General features: G+C 33.3%; 1 protein-coding gene across 1 annotated transcript; it reads right to left on the bottom strand.

Moving 5' to 3' along the window:
• Positions 1–14519: 14519 nt before the first annotated feature.
• Positions 14520–17380, bottom strand: NLGN1 (neuroligin 1; the record flags this gene model as incomplete). Its single annotated transcript, XM_079922795.1, has 2 exons — positions 16139–17380; positions 14520–15342 (listed from the first exon to the last, which is right to left on the bottom strand). The coding sequence occupies exons 1-2, from the start codon at positions 16843–16845 to the stop codon at positions 14520–14522; spliced, it is 1530 nt and encodes a 509-aa protein (XP_079778921.1). The 5' UTR covers positions 16846–17380.
• Positions 17381–18697: the final 1317 nt, after the last annotated feature.

The raw sequence follows: 18697 nt of genomic DNA, 5'->3' as shown, positions 1-18697 counted from the left end.
TGCTAAAAGGCTTCATGGAAATCTGAACAAAAGTAGTTTCCATTAGATATTCTCCAACTCTAATGTGGATCCTTTCTTTTATCACTTCCTTTTAGTTTTTACTTCTTTTTTTTTTTTTTAAATAGCTAATAGCTGTTCTTAAGCTCTTTGGGACTTAGAGTAAAAAAGCATAGTTATAAGTCATATAGCATTAGCAAAGTGTGGTCCCCAAGAATCAACCTCAAAAAAGATGGCCAGAAAATTAGAGTTGCAATAGACCTCTTGGGCAGTGGATAAAGAAATTAAGCAAGCAATTAAATAAGATCTTTCTCAGTAGCAGGGGAAAAAGTGATTAGAGGACTGTCTATTGCTGTACAATTTGGGAAGAAACTCAAGACCATCATGTAAGGTATCTTAAAGATGTCAAGACAACCACTCTTGTCTTTAAGATACCCTACTTGGGAGACATCCCATGCAATCTTGTGGCAACATTTATTAAGCATTTGGTTTAGGTCTGTAAATCCAGGTGCAGGTGAAGATACACTTTTGTTGTTGCTCTTTCCTGACTCCAACCTAGATCAAACTACTAACCCACCACAATACTTTTCTTACCACTGATTTTCTTCTGATTATCGGGCCAGCAAATTTGTTATTTTTAAGCTAGTTTGATAGTGAGTAGCAGTTAGGAAATATGGTCTGTAGATGTAAATATACTTAATAACCCAAAGCCCTATGATGGCACCCATGTACAGACTGGGATCATAAGCCAGAGGACCTTCCCTTCACTGGCTAGATAGTTTTAAACTCCTTGGGAATTTCCCATCTGGTTGTAAGATGTCACATACTAAGGAAACAGGTAGGTTTCAGTCATAGGCATGGAAGGAGACAGAGGTAGTAACGACCTACATGTGGTTTAGCTAACATCTTGCTCTTCTACAGTCTTGTAGATTTCAGTAGCTAAAACTAAAAAGTTCTCAGTTTCACAATACAATAGCATTCATTTTACTCAGGTCTGAAATGAATTAAAATCTTGACTTAGCTGGGGGAAAAAACCCCCAAAACCTAAATTCCTCCTTACCTGTCACATCAATATAAATTTCAGATGGATCAAAAAATTGAACTATAAAGGATGAGACTGTCAATACAGAAGATAATATGAGCAAATTAAAAAAAAAATTGGAATGCGAAATGTATTTCTAAGCAAGACACAAAATCCAGAAAACGTAAAGGAAACACAATACACTTAAATAACAAAACACAAACATTTCTGCCCAGCACAAAATAACATAAAATTCAAAGGAAAATTGAGCAAAATTATTTACAACACACATGACAGAAAGTACTGATTTTATTTATCTATAGAGAGCTCTCATAATTCTATATGAAGAAATTAATAAATAGAAAAATATACAGAGTAAAGAAAGATTTTTAATATAAAAAGAAATACAATGGCTTATAAGCATAAGAAAAGATGCTTTACCTCAATTTAAAAATGCAAATTAATACAATAATGACTTTCCACTTATAGTAAAATGGAAAAGATAAAAAAGTGATAATTACATTTTTGGCCATAGTGGAGGGAAATGGGTACTTTAATACACTGTTGGTGGGAGTGTAAATTTGTATAACATCTTTGAAAATCAATCAGGAAATAGTCAAAAAAGAGAAAATATCCTTTGAACCAACCTTTCTACTTGTAAGAATTATCCCTTAAGTGTACTTCCATTCATGTGCACAAATATATGTTCAAGGATTACATTCCATTTCTTATAGCACTTTTTGTTTTTCTCTGTATCAACAATGATCATTTTATTTGTTGCTTAGTTTTCTACATCCTTCTCAAATTCAGCAAAAAATTATAAAATCCATACAAATGACATTCTTTTTACATGATGAAACATATCAGATACTCCATCAGTTTCAATTTTATTCTCCAGGCCTCTCTATTGGGGTCCCCAGCATCACACTCTGAGCGGAACTGGTTGTTCTCTGGCCTCCTGAGCAGTTGTCCTGGCTGTTCCCTCCCTCTGTCTCCTGGATCCATGTCTTCTTGGACTGATACATTGGACTAATATTTTGTTTATATATAAAATTCTAAGTAGATCATAATTTCCTCTAAAAAATGTGAAGGCATTTGTTTCCAGAGCTGACGTTGAGAACCACTTCTCTTTCTCTCTGGAAGCTGTAGAAACTTTTCTTCTGATGCCCTGACATTTCATGACTGTGTGCCTTGATGCGGTGCTCTTTCCATCCATTATGCTAGACAGTTGGTAGACCTTTTCATTTAATAAACTCATGTCCTTTAAGGCTGAAACATTTTCATGTATTACCTCTTTTATTACAATTCTTTTTATTTTATTGTAAATTATGATACAGGTACAGAAAAACCTCATGAAATAAATGTTTATTTAATAATACATCATTGTAAGAAAAATACTCTGGAAAAAACCACCCAGATTAAGAAATAAAACTTTGCAGACCACCTCAGAAGTCCTCCACATGCCCCGTGCTGATCACAACTTCTTTCCTCTCCTTTAAATTAACACCATCTTGGGTGCTTGTTACCCATCTTGCTTTTCTTTATAATTTTATCACCAAGGGATACTTCCCTAAGCAGTTTTTTTGTTTGTTTGTTTTTGTAAATTTCTTTTAATCTACAGAATATCTCACCATATTTTTTTCTTGAAATTTGTTCATTGAAGAAGCCAGGAAATTTAATTGATAAAATATCCAATAGTATGAATTTTGTTGTTTTTATCCCCATGGTGTATTTTAAGCTGCTTCCTTGTCCTATGTATTTCTTAGTAGTTGGATATAGAGACTTCATCAGATATAGGTTCACTTTTGGGTACAAGACCTCTTCAGAATTGGTGCTATGAATTTCCATCCAGAGGCACATCATGACTGGTTGTTTCTATTTTTATAATGATACCAATGCTCAATAGTTAGCTCCATTAATTTATTGGAAGTGAGAAAATCTGAAATTCTAATACAATGATCCTTCTTTTATTAGCTGAAATAATTCTATAATGAGTAAATTCCTTTCATCTATGATTTGGCTACCTAATTACATAGTTTATAGAAGAATGATAGGACAAATTCTTTAATGCTTCCTTTTATTTATCGTTTTCAAAACAATGAGTTGAATTCCAGTTATCCTCCATAAGTGACAGAAGAGTTTTTTTTTTTTTTGCTGTTATTGACTTATGGATTTCAATTTGATTTGTTTCAATCAATTGAAATGATCCTTATTGATACTCAAATCGTCCCATCTTTAGATAGTGAGATCTTCAAGGAGGCTCCTGAGTCCTTCTGATATATTTATAGAAGTCTTTGACAAGATGTTCCAGATTCATCTCGGACAGTTTGTTCCCCAGGTGTCTCTCTCTGTTTCTCCCTCTCTCCTTCTTTGTCTCTCTCCCTGTGATTTTCTTTTAAAGTAGTGACTTATTTCAAGACCACAGTGTGAGCTCTGGAGATTCTCATTGCTACTGGCTAGGTCATTATTTGCTTAACTTTTTTTTAGTTTTTATTCTGACACTTCTACTTTAAAATCCAAACCACAGGGCTTTTACTTAACCTATTCTATCTTGCATCAGAATATCCTTTCTTCTACATTAAGATTGCTGGTTCTTTACAGATGAACCTGTTTGCAGGGCAAAATTGAGACACAGATGTAGAGAACAAAAGTATGGACACCAAGGTGGGGAAAGCGGCCGGGGGTGGTGGTGGTGTGATGAATTGGGTGATTGGAATTGACATGTATACACTAATATGTATAAAATGGATAACTAATAAGAACCTGCTGTATAAAAAAATAAAATAAAATAAAATTCAAAAATTCCATAAAAAACTATTGCTGGTTCTCAAAACAGTGTGGATGATAGAATTAGCATATCACAATATTCCTCACTTGCTGTATCCCTCATAACAGGTAACAGTTTCAGTGCAGCAGTAGCACTATTACCAACACCAATATGATTACTGAAAGTAATGAAAATTTTTGCATATGATTTTCCTATTCTCACATTTTTTATAAATGTATTATGTCTACATTGTCAAAGTATATAGCCATTGTCTAATGTACTCTCTACCTTATAACCCTCATTTAGTCATAGTTCTTTGAGTGAATATATATTTAGTGTTCATCATAAGTCCTTACATCAGTGTCATCTTTCTGTTTGTCTGAGGTCACTTTCTGCTAAATTTCTCAAGAAGTGTTCATGGAAACAATATTCTCTAAGCTCTTGAATGTCATTAATGATTTGTCTATGGCCTTCATACTTGTATCTTAAGTAAAGTTAGTTTATGGCTCAATATAAAAATCATTGGCTCGCATTCTCTTTCCTTGAGCGTCTTGCATATGCTACTCGATTTTTTTCTGCCATAAAGCGTTGCTTTTGAAAACTCTGATGATAACCTAATTATATTATGAGACTATCCATCATAAGAGACTTGATCTTTTTACCTGGCTGTGAATGCCCAAAGAATTTTTTTCTTTGATATTCAGTAATCTTAATAGAATATGTCTTAATGTAGTCATTTTTTATCAGTTTTCTCAGATACTCAGTACATCCTTTCAAAATATAATTTCAAATCTTTTTCTATTACATTGAGAAAATTTTCTGTAATTATACTTTTATTGTATTTATTTTGTTCTCTGTTTTGGTTTTCTTTTTGGAAGATTCCATATACACATATGTTGAGTCTTGTTTGCCTCCTTATTTGTCATTTATACTTGAATCCTTTTTCTTCTTTCTTTTCTTTTTTCTTTTTGGACCTTTTCTCCTTTTTACCTCTATTTGTCTTGAGGCATTTTTTAAGTTTCTTAAAACATTCTTTGCTCTTGTGTTTCTTTCAATTTAATCTTCACGTTTGAAATCATTGTTTCTTTTATTTACAATTATTTCTTGAGTTCTATTAAGGCACTTTTTAACCTCTCTAATTCTGATTTATGTTATTATTTATAGTTTGTATTATTTCCTTAATATCATTTATCTAATTTTTATCATCCAGAAGCTTTATAGAAATCCCAATCTGTAATCTCTTCTTCTATTCTTCTTGTTCTGATGGATTTATGTATTTTTCATCTTTCATATTTTTGTGAGGATTAGGGAGAGGGAAGAAACAAAGACATGTTTTCAATCCACAATATTTCATCAGCCCCATTTTTCTTGTGGGTTATTTTCCTATTATTTACAGGAGATTTCTATTCAACTCATTAATTAATCTTTCATTGCTTACATATGTTGTAAATATTTACTTTCAGTGTGTGCTTGTCATCATTAAAAAAATCTTATCTGAGGTATTGAGATTTTGATTTCAATTCTTATCCTTTCATTTATAGTTTATACTATTTTATTTCTTGTTTAATAAATTCTTCCCTACTTCAAGATGTTACAATATTTTCTTATGTGTTCTTCTAAAACATTTAAAGTTTGCTTTTCATATTTTTATCTTTAATTTATGTGGGATTAATTTTTGTGTGTAGTAAGACATAGAGATAATTTTCTGTCATGTAGGTAGCTACTTTTAGCTGAAGAATTTTTCCTTTCCCCTTGATTTGTAATGTTACTCTGGCATACACCAAATTCCTCCTTTTTCATTGATCTATTTATGAGTTCACTGTTTTTCTCCATCTGTCTCTCTTAATTGATACTACACTGTTTTAATTACCACAGCTTATTAGTAACTCTTGAAATATGGTAGGTGAAGTTGTTGCCCCTTATTCTTTTGCTTCGAAATGATCTTGGTCATTCTTGACATTTACCCCTCTAAGGTCTGGAAAGAAACAAATATACTCTGCTGCAATTTTGATTAGAGTAGTTTGGATTCATGGATAAATTTGAAACTTATTTTTATTTACTTCAGTTATCTCATAAAGCAGACCTACTGTGCTCCCATGGAGCATTTCCAGATAAGTTAAAAAAGAATATATACATATTCTCCATGTCCAGACATAGGCAATGCACATTTGCACCTGTTCATATATGAATGGAATACTCATAGAAATATATATAAAAACTAGTAACTGTCAATGTTTCTGGGGAAGGAATTGAGATCTGAAGTGAGACAGATGTTTACTTTTCACTGTAAAATATGTTATACTATTTCAATTTTTCTACTTTGTTCATGAGGTAGTTTTTCTATTAAATGATCCCATTTGAAGAGTACAGTTGTCTTGCCTAAGCCAGCATCTTAATTATGACAGACGATTAGTGTAAGAATTGGGGAAAATATTGAAGTGGCAAAACCACATTCTTTTTTTGTGATATCTTCTACCATTTACCACAAAGCTCTAGACACTCAGAAATCTTTAAATAGAAGTTCTAGGGTAATTACCCCAATTTTCTTACTAAAGATGACTATGATGTCATTCAAATATTTTAAATGACAGAAAATCAATTCTTCAAATTTATCTGATAATGTCTCAGGCTATGTGTGTAAACAAGATGAAGAATTAATCATTTGGTTGCTAGTAATGGGTGAAAAAGGCTATAGTTTATTCACTTTTCTATCACAAATAGCTCAGTGACTTATATGTAAATGATCTTTAATAAGTATCTTTTAAAGAATGAATTAATGAATAAGTGCATAGAAAATGATTGATAGGTACTGTGAGGGTGGTGTGTGGTGGTTTGTTGTGGGGTGTAAATACAGAACCTAGAATATAGCAAGTGCTCAGCAAATATATCTATTGCTGTTCTCAGTACTATACATACTACTATTCCTATTACTCCAGAGCTTTGTCCTCAACTTAACTCTGGACAGTATTTTTTGTTAATGATCTGGGTAAAGATAGAAGGATGTTCATCATTTTAATGGATTTCACTCCTCTTGAATGGAAAGAACTTCATAGGCTAGAACAATGTGCTGAATCTAATGAAGTGTCATTTAATAGTGTTCAGTATCCTAAAGATGAGGTAAAACTCAAATTATCAAGGACAGGGTGAAGGTAGAATTTCCTTAATGGCTGTATGTGTAAGATTTTAAAGAGTCTTAGTAAGGAGTATGTCTCAGCCTGAATTACTAGTGTGCTATGGCCACTAAAGAAGATGATACTATCATAGATTTTATTTTAAAAAATATTTTCTACAATGAGGACACTTACAGTGGTGTTCTGTGAAGTAAAGATCAACCTATACTTGAAACATTTGTTATGTTCAACTCTTGACATCATACTTCCTGAGAAACTTAGTTTGGTAGGATATTCAAAAAAGTGTTCAGAATGGTGTATTGAAAATAGAAATTCTTCCTTTGAGAAGAGAATGACTCATGGAAGATATAATAGCTGTCTTAAAATATTTAAAAGGAAGTCAGATGATGGAGACTTTATGACTTTTAGGGGGAAAAAAAGAACAATAGATCAGTATAAGGAAGAAAGTCCAAATGGTCCCAAACGTAGCCAGCTGCTTTAGAATTCCTGATTCATGGTATTGTGGAATGATAGGGTTCACAACCACATGTTAGGATTGTAGTAGAGGATTAAGGAATTAGTTACGTGGTTGGATCAGGTGAGCTTTAAGCTGAGTATTTCGTATTCCATGATCTATTTTGGCCTAATATAGGGTGACTTCAGATATGGCCATATTTATTATTAGGAAGCATTATTATACACCTGCCTCTGTTGATGGACTTGCTCAATAGAATTCATATAATATTGTGGGAACTGAACAAATGTTGTTTTATCTTTACTATTTTTAGACCTATCAAATAGATAAAACAAGATGTTGCAAAATGATGTGATATAGTTGGTAGCACAAAAGGTGATCTGAGTAGTTTAAGTGTTTAAAACTATTCCTAGTGTGGCAATAATTGTTATTGGGTAAATCACAGAGTTGGTTCATGTGTCTAACACTCAGTACATTGTCTGGCACACGTTGGGCACCACTTGTTGAGTGAATGGATGGCTAATTCCTCTCATTGCTTGATTGGTGATCACTAGCTTCCAACCTGCCCGAAGCACCATTTATTTAATTCACCTTAAGACTTTCCCCACAAATTCTACATCCTTGAAGAAGGAGGCATACATAATAATGGGAGAAGGCATGGGAATGGAAGCTGCAGGAACTGGTGGGGAGATCTCTGGCAGTGCAGAGGAAGTCAGCTCTGAGAGTGAGGCTGAGGGTTTTCAGGAGAGAAACAGAAATGTTTAAGGGGAGATTCAAGGCAACTCTCCAGGATGGGGGCAGTAGAGAAAGTACTTCAAATTATGGCACTCCACTAGAAAAGATTGCTTTCATATGAACATTTATAGAATGTATTTGGGACATCTCTTTTGAACTCAAAAATAACATTCTGTAACCTGTAAGGAAATGTAAAAATGTAATGAAAAAGTGTAATCATATAAAACAACATGAAATCCTACTAAACATCAAAATCCTTTTGTGGAAAGTGAAACTCTTAGAATGTGTTTTTGAACTGTTTGTTTATTTGGTACTGATGGCTATATGTGGTCACAGAGACCAGCAAGGCCATGACAGTTCTATTTAGCAGTTTGAAAATATTGGTCTTTAGACCATGCATGGGGAAATTCTATGATGTCCTAATTGTTTACTGTACTCTTATCTTGGATGATAGTCAGATGAGAGATGTCCACACTTCACTTAGTCTTCCCTACAGAGATCATTATTGATTAGATTGTACAAGACGAGAAATACATATCTCTAGATTTTATTTTTGTTTCTAGTGACACAATTTGACAAAGACTTGTATCAACGATTAAATTTTGTGCCTCTTCCTAAACATTATGAATCTTCTTCTCTAAGGACAATAGATTATGGTTTAAAGGGATTTATTTAAATCCCTTTGTGCTCTTTTTGAGTAACTGTCATATATCTCTGCTTAGAAAAAAAAAACTATTTGGAGGCAAGAAGTCATTAATTAAAAATTGAGAAGTTTTTCTTCCTTTCTTTCTCCCTCTTTCCTCAGTCCTTCCCTTTTTCATTTTTCTCTTCCTCCTCCCACTTTCCTCTCTCTTTTCTGACAAGCTGTGTAACAACTGTATCCAAGTTCCCAAACTTTTTACCCTCCAAATTCTTTCCCTGCCTTCACCAAGAGGTGAACAGACCATAAAATACTGTTTCCATGAAATCAGAACTGTCAGCACATGTGTGGGCAAGAGAAAGGAGTTGCAAGGGAACATTTATCTTGGAAATGTTTTTGTGTGTGTCAAACAGAGATGAAATTATTTCTGAGTTTAAAAATGGTCAACACAACTTGGAAAACATGGCAATATTTATTCATGATAATAAACCTGTTTTTAATGAAATCCATGGATGTCCAAACACAAACTGAATCATGACAACCCAATGGCCTTTTGTTACAAAAAACATGACATATGTCCCATTAATTTGCTAAATGATACGAGTGCAGAGAAGGATGAATCAAAAACACTAAAATCCTTTTAAACACACCATCTAATATAGATATCAATCCTGGAAACGGCATTCAAAAATAGTTCCTCTGCTTTAATTTCATCTGCTGATTTTTTGTTACTGTACTTTTACAAATTTCTTTAAAGCTCTAATTGTCATCATTCATTTCAACACAAAACTGCTAGCACTTTGGCTTGACTTTTCATAGAGGACTAAATTCTATCACACTAATACATATGTAGGGAGGTATACAATGTCATTTGGAAATATATGAGTCTGAAAGGGCCATCATAAATATCCTACAAACTATATAGTTCATAGGCTATATATACCACATGGTATATATGATGGTTGACTAGATAAAATTATATACCTGTCTGATTTGATTGTCCCTAACAACTTCAGACTTCTTTTACATTAAAATTACTTATTTGGCAGAAAAAGTTTAAGTTTGCTAGAGATTTAAGTTTCCACACGTACAATTAAATCAAATTCCTAAATAACTGTTGCTTTTCAAAAATTCACCTTGCTCTTTTCCAGAAGTCATTTGGACCCATTTGATAACATACAAAAATCAAAGTAAATGCAAGAAAAGACCTTTCTAAATAAAATTTTCTTATTGTTAACTTATAACATGGTCACCCTATTATAACTTTTAAATTGAATTATTAGGATCTGCAGATTTAAAAAAGACAATAATGTTCATAAATAAAATCCTAGAAAGAAAGGCACTTATGCCCTGCACATGGTTATTCCAGTCTGTAGATGCTACAACCCTTTTCAAATGAAACTGGTTTCTGGCCTGCATACAAATACAGCAAAGTGCCAGAATAAAGTAATATCAGAATGCTTATGAAAAATAATCAAGTTTGTTACCAAATGTTTCACATCAGTAGGAAATTTCTTTAGAGACTTCTGATGGAAATTTGAAGTGTATGCTGTTATATCAAGTGCAGGAGAGGTATAAGGCTGTTGGAGAAATTTCCTTAGTTTGTTGACTCAAAAGCCAAAACAATTGTTGTAACAAAAAGCTTGACAAGATAATTAAATGAATGATAACAAAATCTCGTCAGGGAAGTGCCCATTAATTGAATTTATTTGGGAGCATGTTTCACATGTATAACCAAATTATCTAATTTTCACTCATATTAAAAAGTGATAGTCTACAACAACTAATTACTAGAAATGAAGGGAAAGGCCAGTACTTTGAGCCAATAACACAGAAGAAAACAAATATCAAAGGACTGCCACCATATTTGACAGCTTCCTAAGAATTCCATTCATCATTTTGCCCTATGAAAATATTTCTGTGAAACTCGCCAAAGAAAAGAATCCCAGTAATTTCTATGTAGTAGTGTCTTTAAAGCTGGAACACAAAACCACATTCTCTGAATCCTTTCATTACATTAACATGTGTCAGTATAAGTGTGCCAACAGGTGAAATAACTGAGAATAATATGTTATAGATAAAACAATTGAGTTCTGGTATTTCTTTTCTGTAAGAAGATTAGTGCCATCCTTGTTTTCTTCTTTAGTATTACGTATGGTTGATCATTTTTTAAAAAAATTTGTTGCTGTTTTTATGTTATACAGATAAAAAAATTGAATTAAAGAATTATTATGGTCAACTTTTAAATTTGAAATGAAGAATGAAATAATCTATACTTTACTCAGATTTTCTACTTTGAGCTATTAGCATGATCTCTCCAGATTCAAATTGGGTATTTTTAATGCTTTAGCAAATGACTTTCCAGTTTCCTAAAGTTAATAGTGAAACTCATGATGTATCTGTAGCAGTCAACTAGATTTTGTTCACAGTCAACATATTCAATAAAAATTTAAAACTATGAGATCTGTCACTCTTATATTGCTAATGCCATCCTCTAAAACAACATTAATCTGTTGGAAAACATTTGGCAAGAATTTTGTATACTAGCAAGACAATGAAATAAAGTCAATTTTGGCTTAATGTTTGTATAAACTGTAAGCAGCCTTGACTATTTGCAGTTTCATCAGAGGCAGGAAAATCTGAAGTAATAAGTGATGACAGGAATATTCTTTCAATTTTGCAACTTTTTTCCTAAAGAAAATTATCATCTAAATAAATACACTTTAAACATATTGGGTAAAATTTCATAACAATATTCAAAATATTTCTTGCATTTAAAATTTATGTTTCAGCTTTAAAAACAGTTCTTAATGTTCTTTTTATTGTGGGACATCATTTTACATTCAGAAAACTAGCTGTTGTAATTATAAATCTAGCAACTAACACTCATTCACAATGACTTCATCACGACCTGAAACAGTAATAAAACCTACAGCTGCTTTATCTTCCACAAAGTTGATGCTACATTAATTTTAAAAAAAAGAATAGGGCTATGCTTTGTTTTCCTAAATCATTTCCCTAAATTAGTATAAAATAGATGTCTGTTATGGTATAGCTATGTAGATCAAGTAATAGATAAGTTTAGAGCAACAGATAGGTAGATAGATATAAATATGGCCATCATTAAAATATAATAGAATGGTTTTGCTAAGTGAAGTAATGCATGTGAAAGATTTCATTTATATCTTATTTTGTTGTCATTTCTATTTCTGTTTTTATCTTTTGTTTAATCAATACAGTAAAAGACAGTTTCTGATTAAACAATATTTCAGATGTTAAAACAATTCTTTTTATTTGTTTACATTGGCAGTTCACAGTCTAAAAGCATAACCAATCAGGCAAAAACTGCACGTAGACTGCTCTGGAGTTTGAAGACTTTTTGCTTCTAACAGATTTTTATTTGAAGTTACGGAGCAATATCTACATTTTACTGATAGTTAATAATTGGGAGGGGGAATTATAAGTAAACAAATTCCTTGAAAGAAAAGATTTTTATCTTTAGTGTTAGCTTAATGTCTTGCTCAGCACTTTAAAATTTTCTTAGAAGGATAACTTTCTAACCACTACTTTATGATAATTTAATCACCCTTATATTGTGAACCTAGCTATCCTATTTCATGAATATTGCACATTTATTTCCAATAGACCTGTTCCTTGATGATCAGAATTGGAACCTGTGTTTCTAACTGAAAACAATTGGCACATTTTATTTCCACACCACTTTCACATAAGAGGTATTTAAAAATACAAAGCTAGTATTTTTTTCATGAGTTCCTGGGCTTAAAAATTCAAAATATTAAAGTTTCATCAGTTTCATCTTAGATGAGACTTGCCTTTAAATACATGGTGTGTTTTCTGTAGAAGTTACCTATATGTCTTCAAAAACCTGACTTGTCTGGAAAAATGACTCTCTGAGACAGTCATGTTTCTTTTTCTGTTGTTCTTGTTTTTTTAAAAAAAGACAAAACAGCAATAAACATTTTAGCTCTTTAATGAGCAAAGATCATGTCTCTTAGCATTGGACTAATAGTCATTATTATCTTTATTTCACGCAATGACCAGTGACATGGCCAAGATGTACAAAGTTGTTTCCATCAAGTAGTATACAATTTTTTTTTGTATAATAAGCTTTCATTCTTGAAAAAGAGTAACTGAAAAGAAAGGTTTCTGTTACTGCAGTTAGTTTGTCAGAGAAAGTTCTTTGCATTATCTTACAAACTATCAAAATTGCTAGTCATCTGAAAAAATGTAAAAAAAAATCACATAACTTTAGTCTAATAGAAATATAGTACAGGTAAGAGAGAAAGTATTTATCAGGATGTGCTCTTTAAGTCCATCTCAATTTTTTTTTAATACAAATGTACATCTGATTACATATACAAACATTTGGAAAGGTCTGTGATATACTGTTACTGGTAAACAACAGGGGGATGAAGAGTTTCCTGTGGTCTTAGAATATTCATTTAAAATCACACGCATGTGTAAGACTAAAATCCTCCAGGTGTTGACTCTCCTTTTAGGTTTTGCATCTACGTTGCACTCTACTGAGATTGCGTGAATAAATTCCAGTGAATGAACCTCAGCGAGAAAGATAAGTGACGTGAGAAGGGACATAACTTTATATTGAGTTATTATTAGTAAACATTTTGTCATGCAACATGAGTAAATCAATGAACTGAGAACTGTAATCAGAGTGGTAATTTGGGGCATCCTTGTATCATAAAAGACTAGTAAGTAACTCTTTGGACACACTTCACCTTACCAAAAGGAACAAAACACAGAGTAACAAAAACCACAGCAAAGTATAGATCCTGTAACACATGTCCAATTAGGGTTATATTTCCATGAAGTACTTAGATGGGAATGAAAAGAATATTAAAAATATAGGAATTTTTTTTTCTGGGATTCATATCAGCGAGTATTCACCACTATACCTATAGTTTCTTCAAATACCTTTCATAACTAATTCCATCTATTATCAAAACTACTGTGAATTATTTTATTGTAATTACTTTTGCCCCTTAAAATCTTCTTTAGGTTCTGCCAATTGATGGAGGAAGCTTCTATTAAAAACTCCAATGGGATGAGAAGAATTTTAATTACAGCTTAATCAGCAGCACAGCCACCAAGCATATAAATTATCATGCACATCGTGCTAAAAATATCCAGTTTCCTTTATCCCCACAACTTTATACTGACAGCACTTATGTGATAATGTTGTACCTGCCAGTCTTTAAACTTCGTTGTTTTACTGGCAAATTTCAGCATGAGCCTCCGCTAAGGCCATTAACAGCATTGGTGCTTTGTGTACTTATCCAAATATGTAAATATGGTCTACACAATAAAACAGCTCCAAATAAAAACTGGTGAAAATTAGCTGACATTCCATTGGTGTGTCCCTTGTGCATATTCATGGTTGTTTTTTAAATTTTTTATATTTTATATTTCAGACATAGTTCTTTCCTGTTTGGTGTTCCACATGCCTAATTCCATCATGTAACATAAATCTTCAAAAAATTAATTCTTGAATGTGAATGAAAAAGTATCATTCAGAACAATTGCTTCAAGCAATTGAAATTCATTTTTAAAGTTGATTTGTGTATATATGTACAATTCATGTTTTTTTCAAAGCCCCCAAAGTTCTTGATATGTATATTCACATAGTATTCCTCCTTATTTAAATAGTAAGCGTCTTGTAGGTTGAAAGCCAAGGAATCTTCAGTAATCTTTTACTGCAATCCATCAAAAAAATAGAGTTTGCTTCTCTTATCTGGCTATACCCTGGTTGTTGAATGTGAGTGGGGGTGGGGATGAGGATGGGGCAGAGTATTGTTCTGTCCTCCAGTAAATGTATTGAATGTGTGTAAGGGTTGAATCCCTGGTATAGTGTTGGGAATCATTGTAATGGTGTTGGGTGTCATTAAGGGAACATCATCAGGTGACCTCCTCATAGCTAGTGTGTAATCTGGGGGGCAGGCGGTCCGAAGAACCACCTCATGTGGATGGATGGACTCACATTCATGATCCAAATCGGTGTGCTTCATTTGGAGGGACATGATCTCCTCTTCTTGTGCGTGGGTCAGATCATTCGTAGTCGTGCGCTGAGGGCTGCATCTCCTGTGAACGTCATGTCTCCTCTTATCCTTTTTGTAGTACAGGGCTGCAAAGGCCAGGATGTTCAGAAACAGCAGTGATGCTCCAACTGCAATAGTGACGCTCAGCTCTGTTGAGTAGTCCCTTTGATCCACTGAAAATGGACTCGGTTGTTGTTTGGGATCATCCTGCTTGGCAGTGGGAAAGGCTGATGTGACAGATACAGAATTTTTTCTCGTAGGTCTGAAAGTGATGTCAGTTGATGGCACTTTAGTTGTTGTCGAGGTATACTGAGAAATGTCATTGAGATTATGCAGATGAGGTACCAGCTCCAACCAGAGGTTTACTTTATTGGCTCTGTAATGTTCTTTAACTCTTGGTTTTAATCCAATATGGAGATAAAGTTGGTCTTTCTGGGAATATCTGGTCCATGCTACTTCTTCAAAGCGGTTGGGTTTGGTATGGATGAATTTTGTGTCTTGAGGGACTGGTTGATTTGGGTCGCTAGAAAAGAGAAATTATGAGAAAAAAATTGTTTTATTCTTTTAAAAATCAAAACAATACTGGTTTAACATCTAATTGAAGAGGGTGAACTCAGCCAGGCTTTAGACTGTGTTTTAACATAACTTGGGTCAATTTAGAAATATCAATCCCAGCTCAGGCAGGTTGTTGGATGATAATGTAGTATAAGTAAATCTCACATTCTTGTTCTCTCTACCCACGGGCTGCTATATACCCAAAGATTTAAAAATTCATATACATATGAGTTGTCTCATAGGCAAGCTAGCAGAGACAGCATTGGAAAAAACTTGGCATTTGGAATTGGCAGGTGAGGATTTGAGTCCTGATGCTGCTGTACACTAAACATATGAATACCGAGGTAAAGCTCTCGTAGCCTAACGTCCCTTTTCTGTAAAATGGGATTATAGTATCTGAGCTGCTCACCTCACAAGGTAGTTGGGAGGATCAAAAGGCATACAGTACTGTAAATTGAAAAGTCTTTATAAAATATTTGTCACTATTGAATAACAATAATAAGTCCTGTGTAATTAAAAAAACAAGATAAATTTAATTATTGAGTAATGCAATAAAGGTATGACTGTCTTAAACTTTACAAAGGAAGAATAAAGCAGTGATTTTTTTGAAACACCACAAATATAAATTTTGAATAAAGGAACTTAATGTATTGTTGGTATTAATCTATTAAATTAAATCATTTGGACACAAAATATGTATTTTTTAAGTGCTTAAGAGGATATTTTAATTAAATTATAGCAAACTTCATTCCTTAGGTACATACCCAGTTTTAGCAAAATTTGTCCAGTATGTCATTACGACTGCACTCAGCATCACATCATTTTTGGAGAAATTGCAAGGAAATAACTCTGTAGGTCCAATCATGGGGATTCCTAGTACGTAGGGAACCTCATCACCATGAGCTGCATCAGCCCAAGCTGGAACCTGATCTGTTTGGCAATGATGGTAAAAGGCATAGAAATATGTGGGTGAACCAAAGTTTGAGTGAAGATCTGCTGTAGCTACAGCTGGTGCCACCCACTGATGGTCCGTAAACAAAGCTAATAATGTCTTCCTTCTGGTTTCAGGGTTATGACGGTCAGCCCAGTCAGTATACATGAATTTAATGGTTTCTCTCAAAACATCTTTGCCTTCAGGGTATCCATATAAGTTATCAACAAAATTAGAAACAGCAAAGTCAAAATCACTAGCGGAGATACCATCATCGCTATCTACTATATTTTCAACAAATTTTAACCCTTCCCCTTGGTTAACTCCTAACATTATATCATAGTTGAGAAACTCTCCTTGCTCCATCAGTATCTGAGGATCATCTGGTATTACATCACCATCAATCACAGGTCCAAAGGCTATGTGGTATCGTGCTGGTTGAATATCTTGGTCAACAAGTTCTTTGTAAGGCTTCTTCTGTAAGCATTCCACTAACTCTACTGTATCTGAAACATTGCAACCAACTTTTGTGGCCAACATTCTAGCATATTTTGCAGGTTGGAAACTAACAGCCCAGCTGGAAAGGGCAGTTCCACTTTGAGCTATTGCTCGTTGAAAAAGTCCTATAGGAAAAAACAACAAAGAGTTTCAGATGACCTTTGAATAATGCTGTGGTAAAACAATAAAATCTGATATTTGAGACATGTCCCAGATATGACTCAAGAAACAGGGAGATAGAGACAGTTTTGCTTAAGAGAAGGTACATAAAGTCATCCCCAGGGTATAATGAATTCGAGAGGTGGACATTAGTCCTCTGCTTTGAGTAGCAACTACTTTGGGATCAAGAGATCTAAATTGTGCAATGTCTCAAAAAAGCAGTAAGCAAGGAGAGAAGGAGAGTGTGGAAATACTTGGCCCAAGTATTTATTTGCTCAGCATGTAAACACCTACGCTGTTACCATAGCCAACCAGATGCGGCTAACTCTCTCCCCTTTAATTCATCATCAGACTTTGTATTGTCTTTTGAGTATATTTCCTCCAATTTGGCTGCAAGCATTTCTTCAAAATGGCTCTGTGTGTTTGTTTTAATCAGATTTTATCTGAAAAAAAATTGTTCAGACCTCACATAACTACTGGGGCTGGGTATTTGCTAATACCCTGGGGATGGCCCTAAAGGCACACGAAACATTACTTTAGACATACTCTTTCCAGTTCTTTATGTCAGACATAGTATGCTGAATATTCATCTTTCAGAAGAAGTTATAACATTTGAAGTATTTTCACTAGGTTAAAGAAAAAGCCATCAGCAGAAGGATTTAGTGGGGGGGTGATTTAACTTTCTCCACTGTTGAATGTGCACTGCTTTATTTTATCATAAAAGATGAAAAGTACATGGTCCACTGCTTTTCACTTAATTACATTTAAGAATTATAAATCATGGTCCCATATGCAGCTTGATAAGAGCTGCATACCATTCAAATTTATAAATGAACTTTACTTATTAAGGTATTCTCTAATAAAATTCTTGTTTTAAAAATATAATTTATCTATTTTATTTAAGAAATTACATTTATTGTCAATTTCCAAATACAGCTTTGTAGTTCAGTTATTCAAACACATGCTCAATCATTCATATGTGTTAATGTGTAAGAACTCTTTCACAGAGGTGTTAAAGTAATGACTGAATTAGAAGCAAAGTTTTCATTTTTTCTCCAAACACATATATGTATTCAAAATGTCTGTAATATGTTTCTAGATAATTATAAAAATATTCAAAAAGTCAAACAATACTAATTTAAATTTGTTTTGGTTTCTGACATCTTTATGAACATATTTTCAGTTTGCTAGAGCAAAGTTTGCCAGAGCAAATAATATAAATACAAATAATTTTAAAAAATTATATAGGCTATGTGTTTGTCAACATTTGCTCAGAGAAATATTGTACTGCTTAAAAACTTTATAGCTAAAATAAGACTTCTATAAGATTCTTTCCCATTTTAGGGACTTAATGACATTAATTAAATATATCAAAAAAGGTTTTAAGGACAATACACATCACATTTGATATAGTCTGAAATATGCCATCTAGATGATACTGGGAAAAACCACATATTCTGTTGTCAGCGAGAGTGCTTGTTATGTGTGGTTGACTCCTGATAGATACAGGCTTGAGCATTGTTGCAGCTCTGGGAAGTTCCCAGACCTTAAAGTCTATGTCTGCAATGGAGATAAAATTAGCCTGATGATTTCAAGACCTCTTCTGGGCATCTCCTGGTCAATTCAGGCAGCTTTGCTAATAGAGATAAACTTATGACTAGATCAAACGTAAGTCCATTTATCTAGCCAGGCATGGACAGATTTCCTTGAAGAGTGTGATGGAATGCTATATTTT

Source organism: Stenella coeruleoalba, assembly GCF_951394435.1.
Source record: "Stenella coeruleoalba genome assembly, chromosome: 5".
In the NCBI taxonomy this organism is placed as follows: domain Eukaryota; kingdom Metazoa; phylum Chordata; class Mammalia; order Artiodactyla; family Delphinidae; genus Stenella; species Stenella coeruleoalba.
This window is presented reverse-complemented; position numbering and strand designations above follow the sequence as displayed.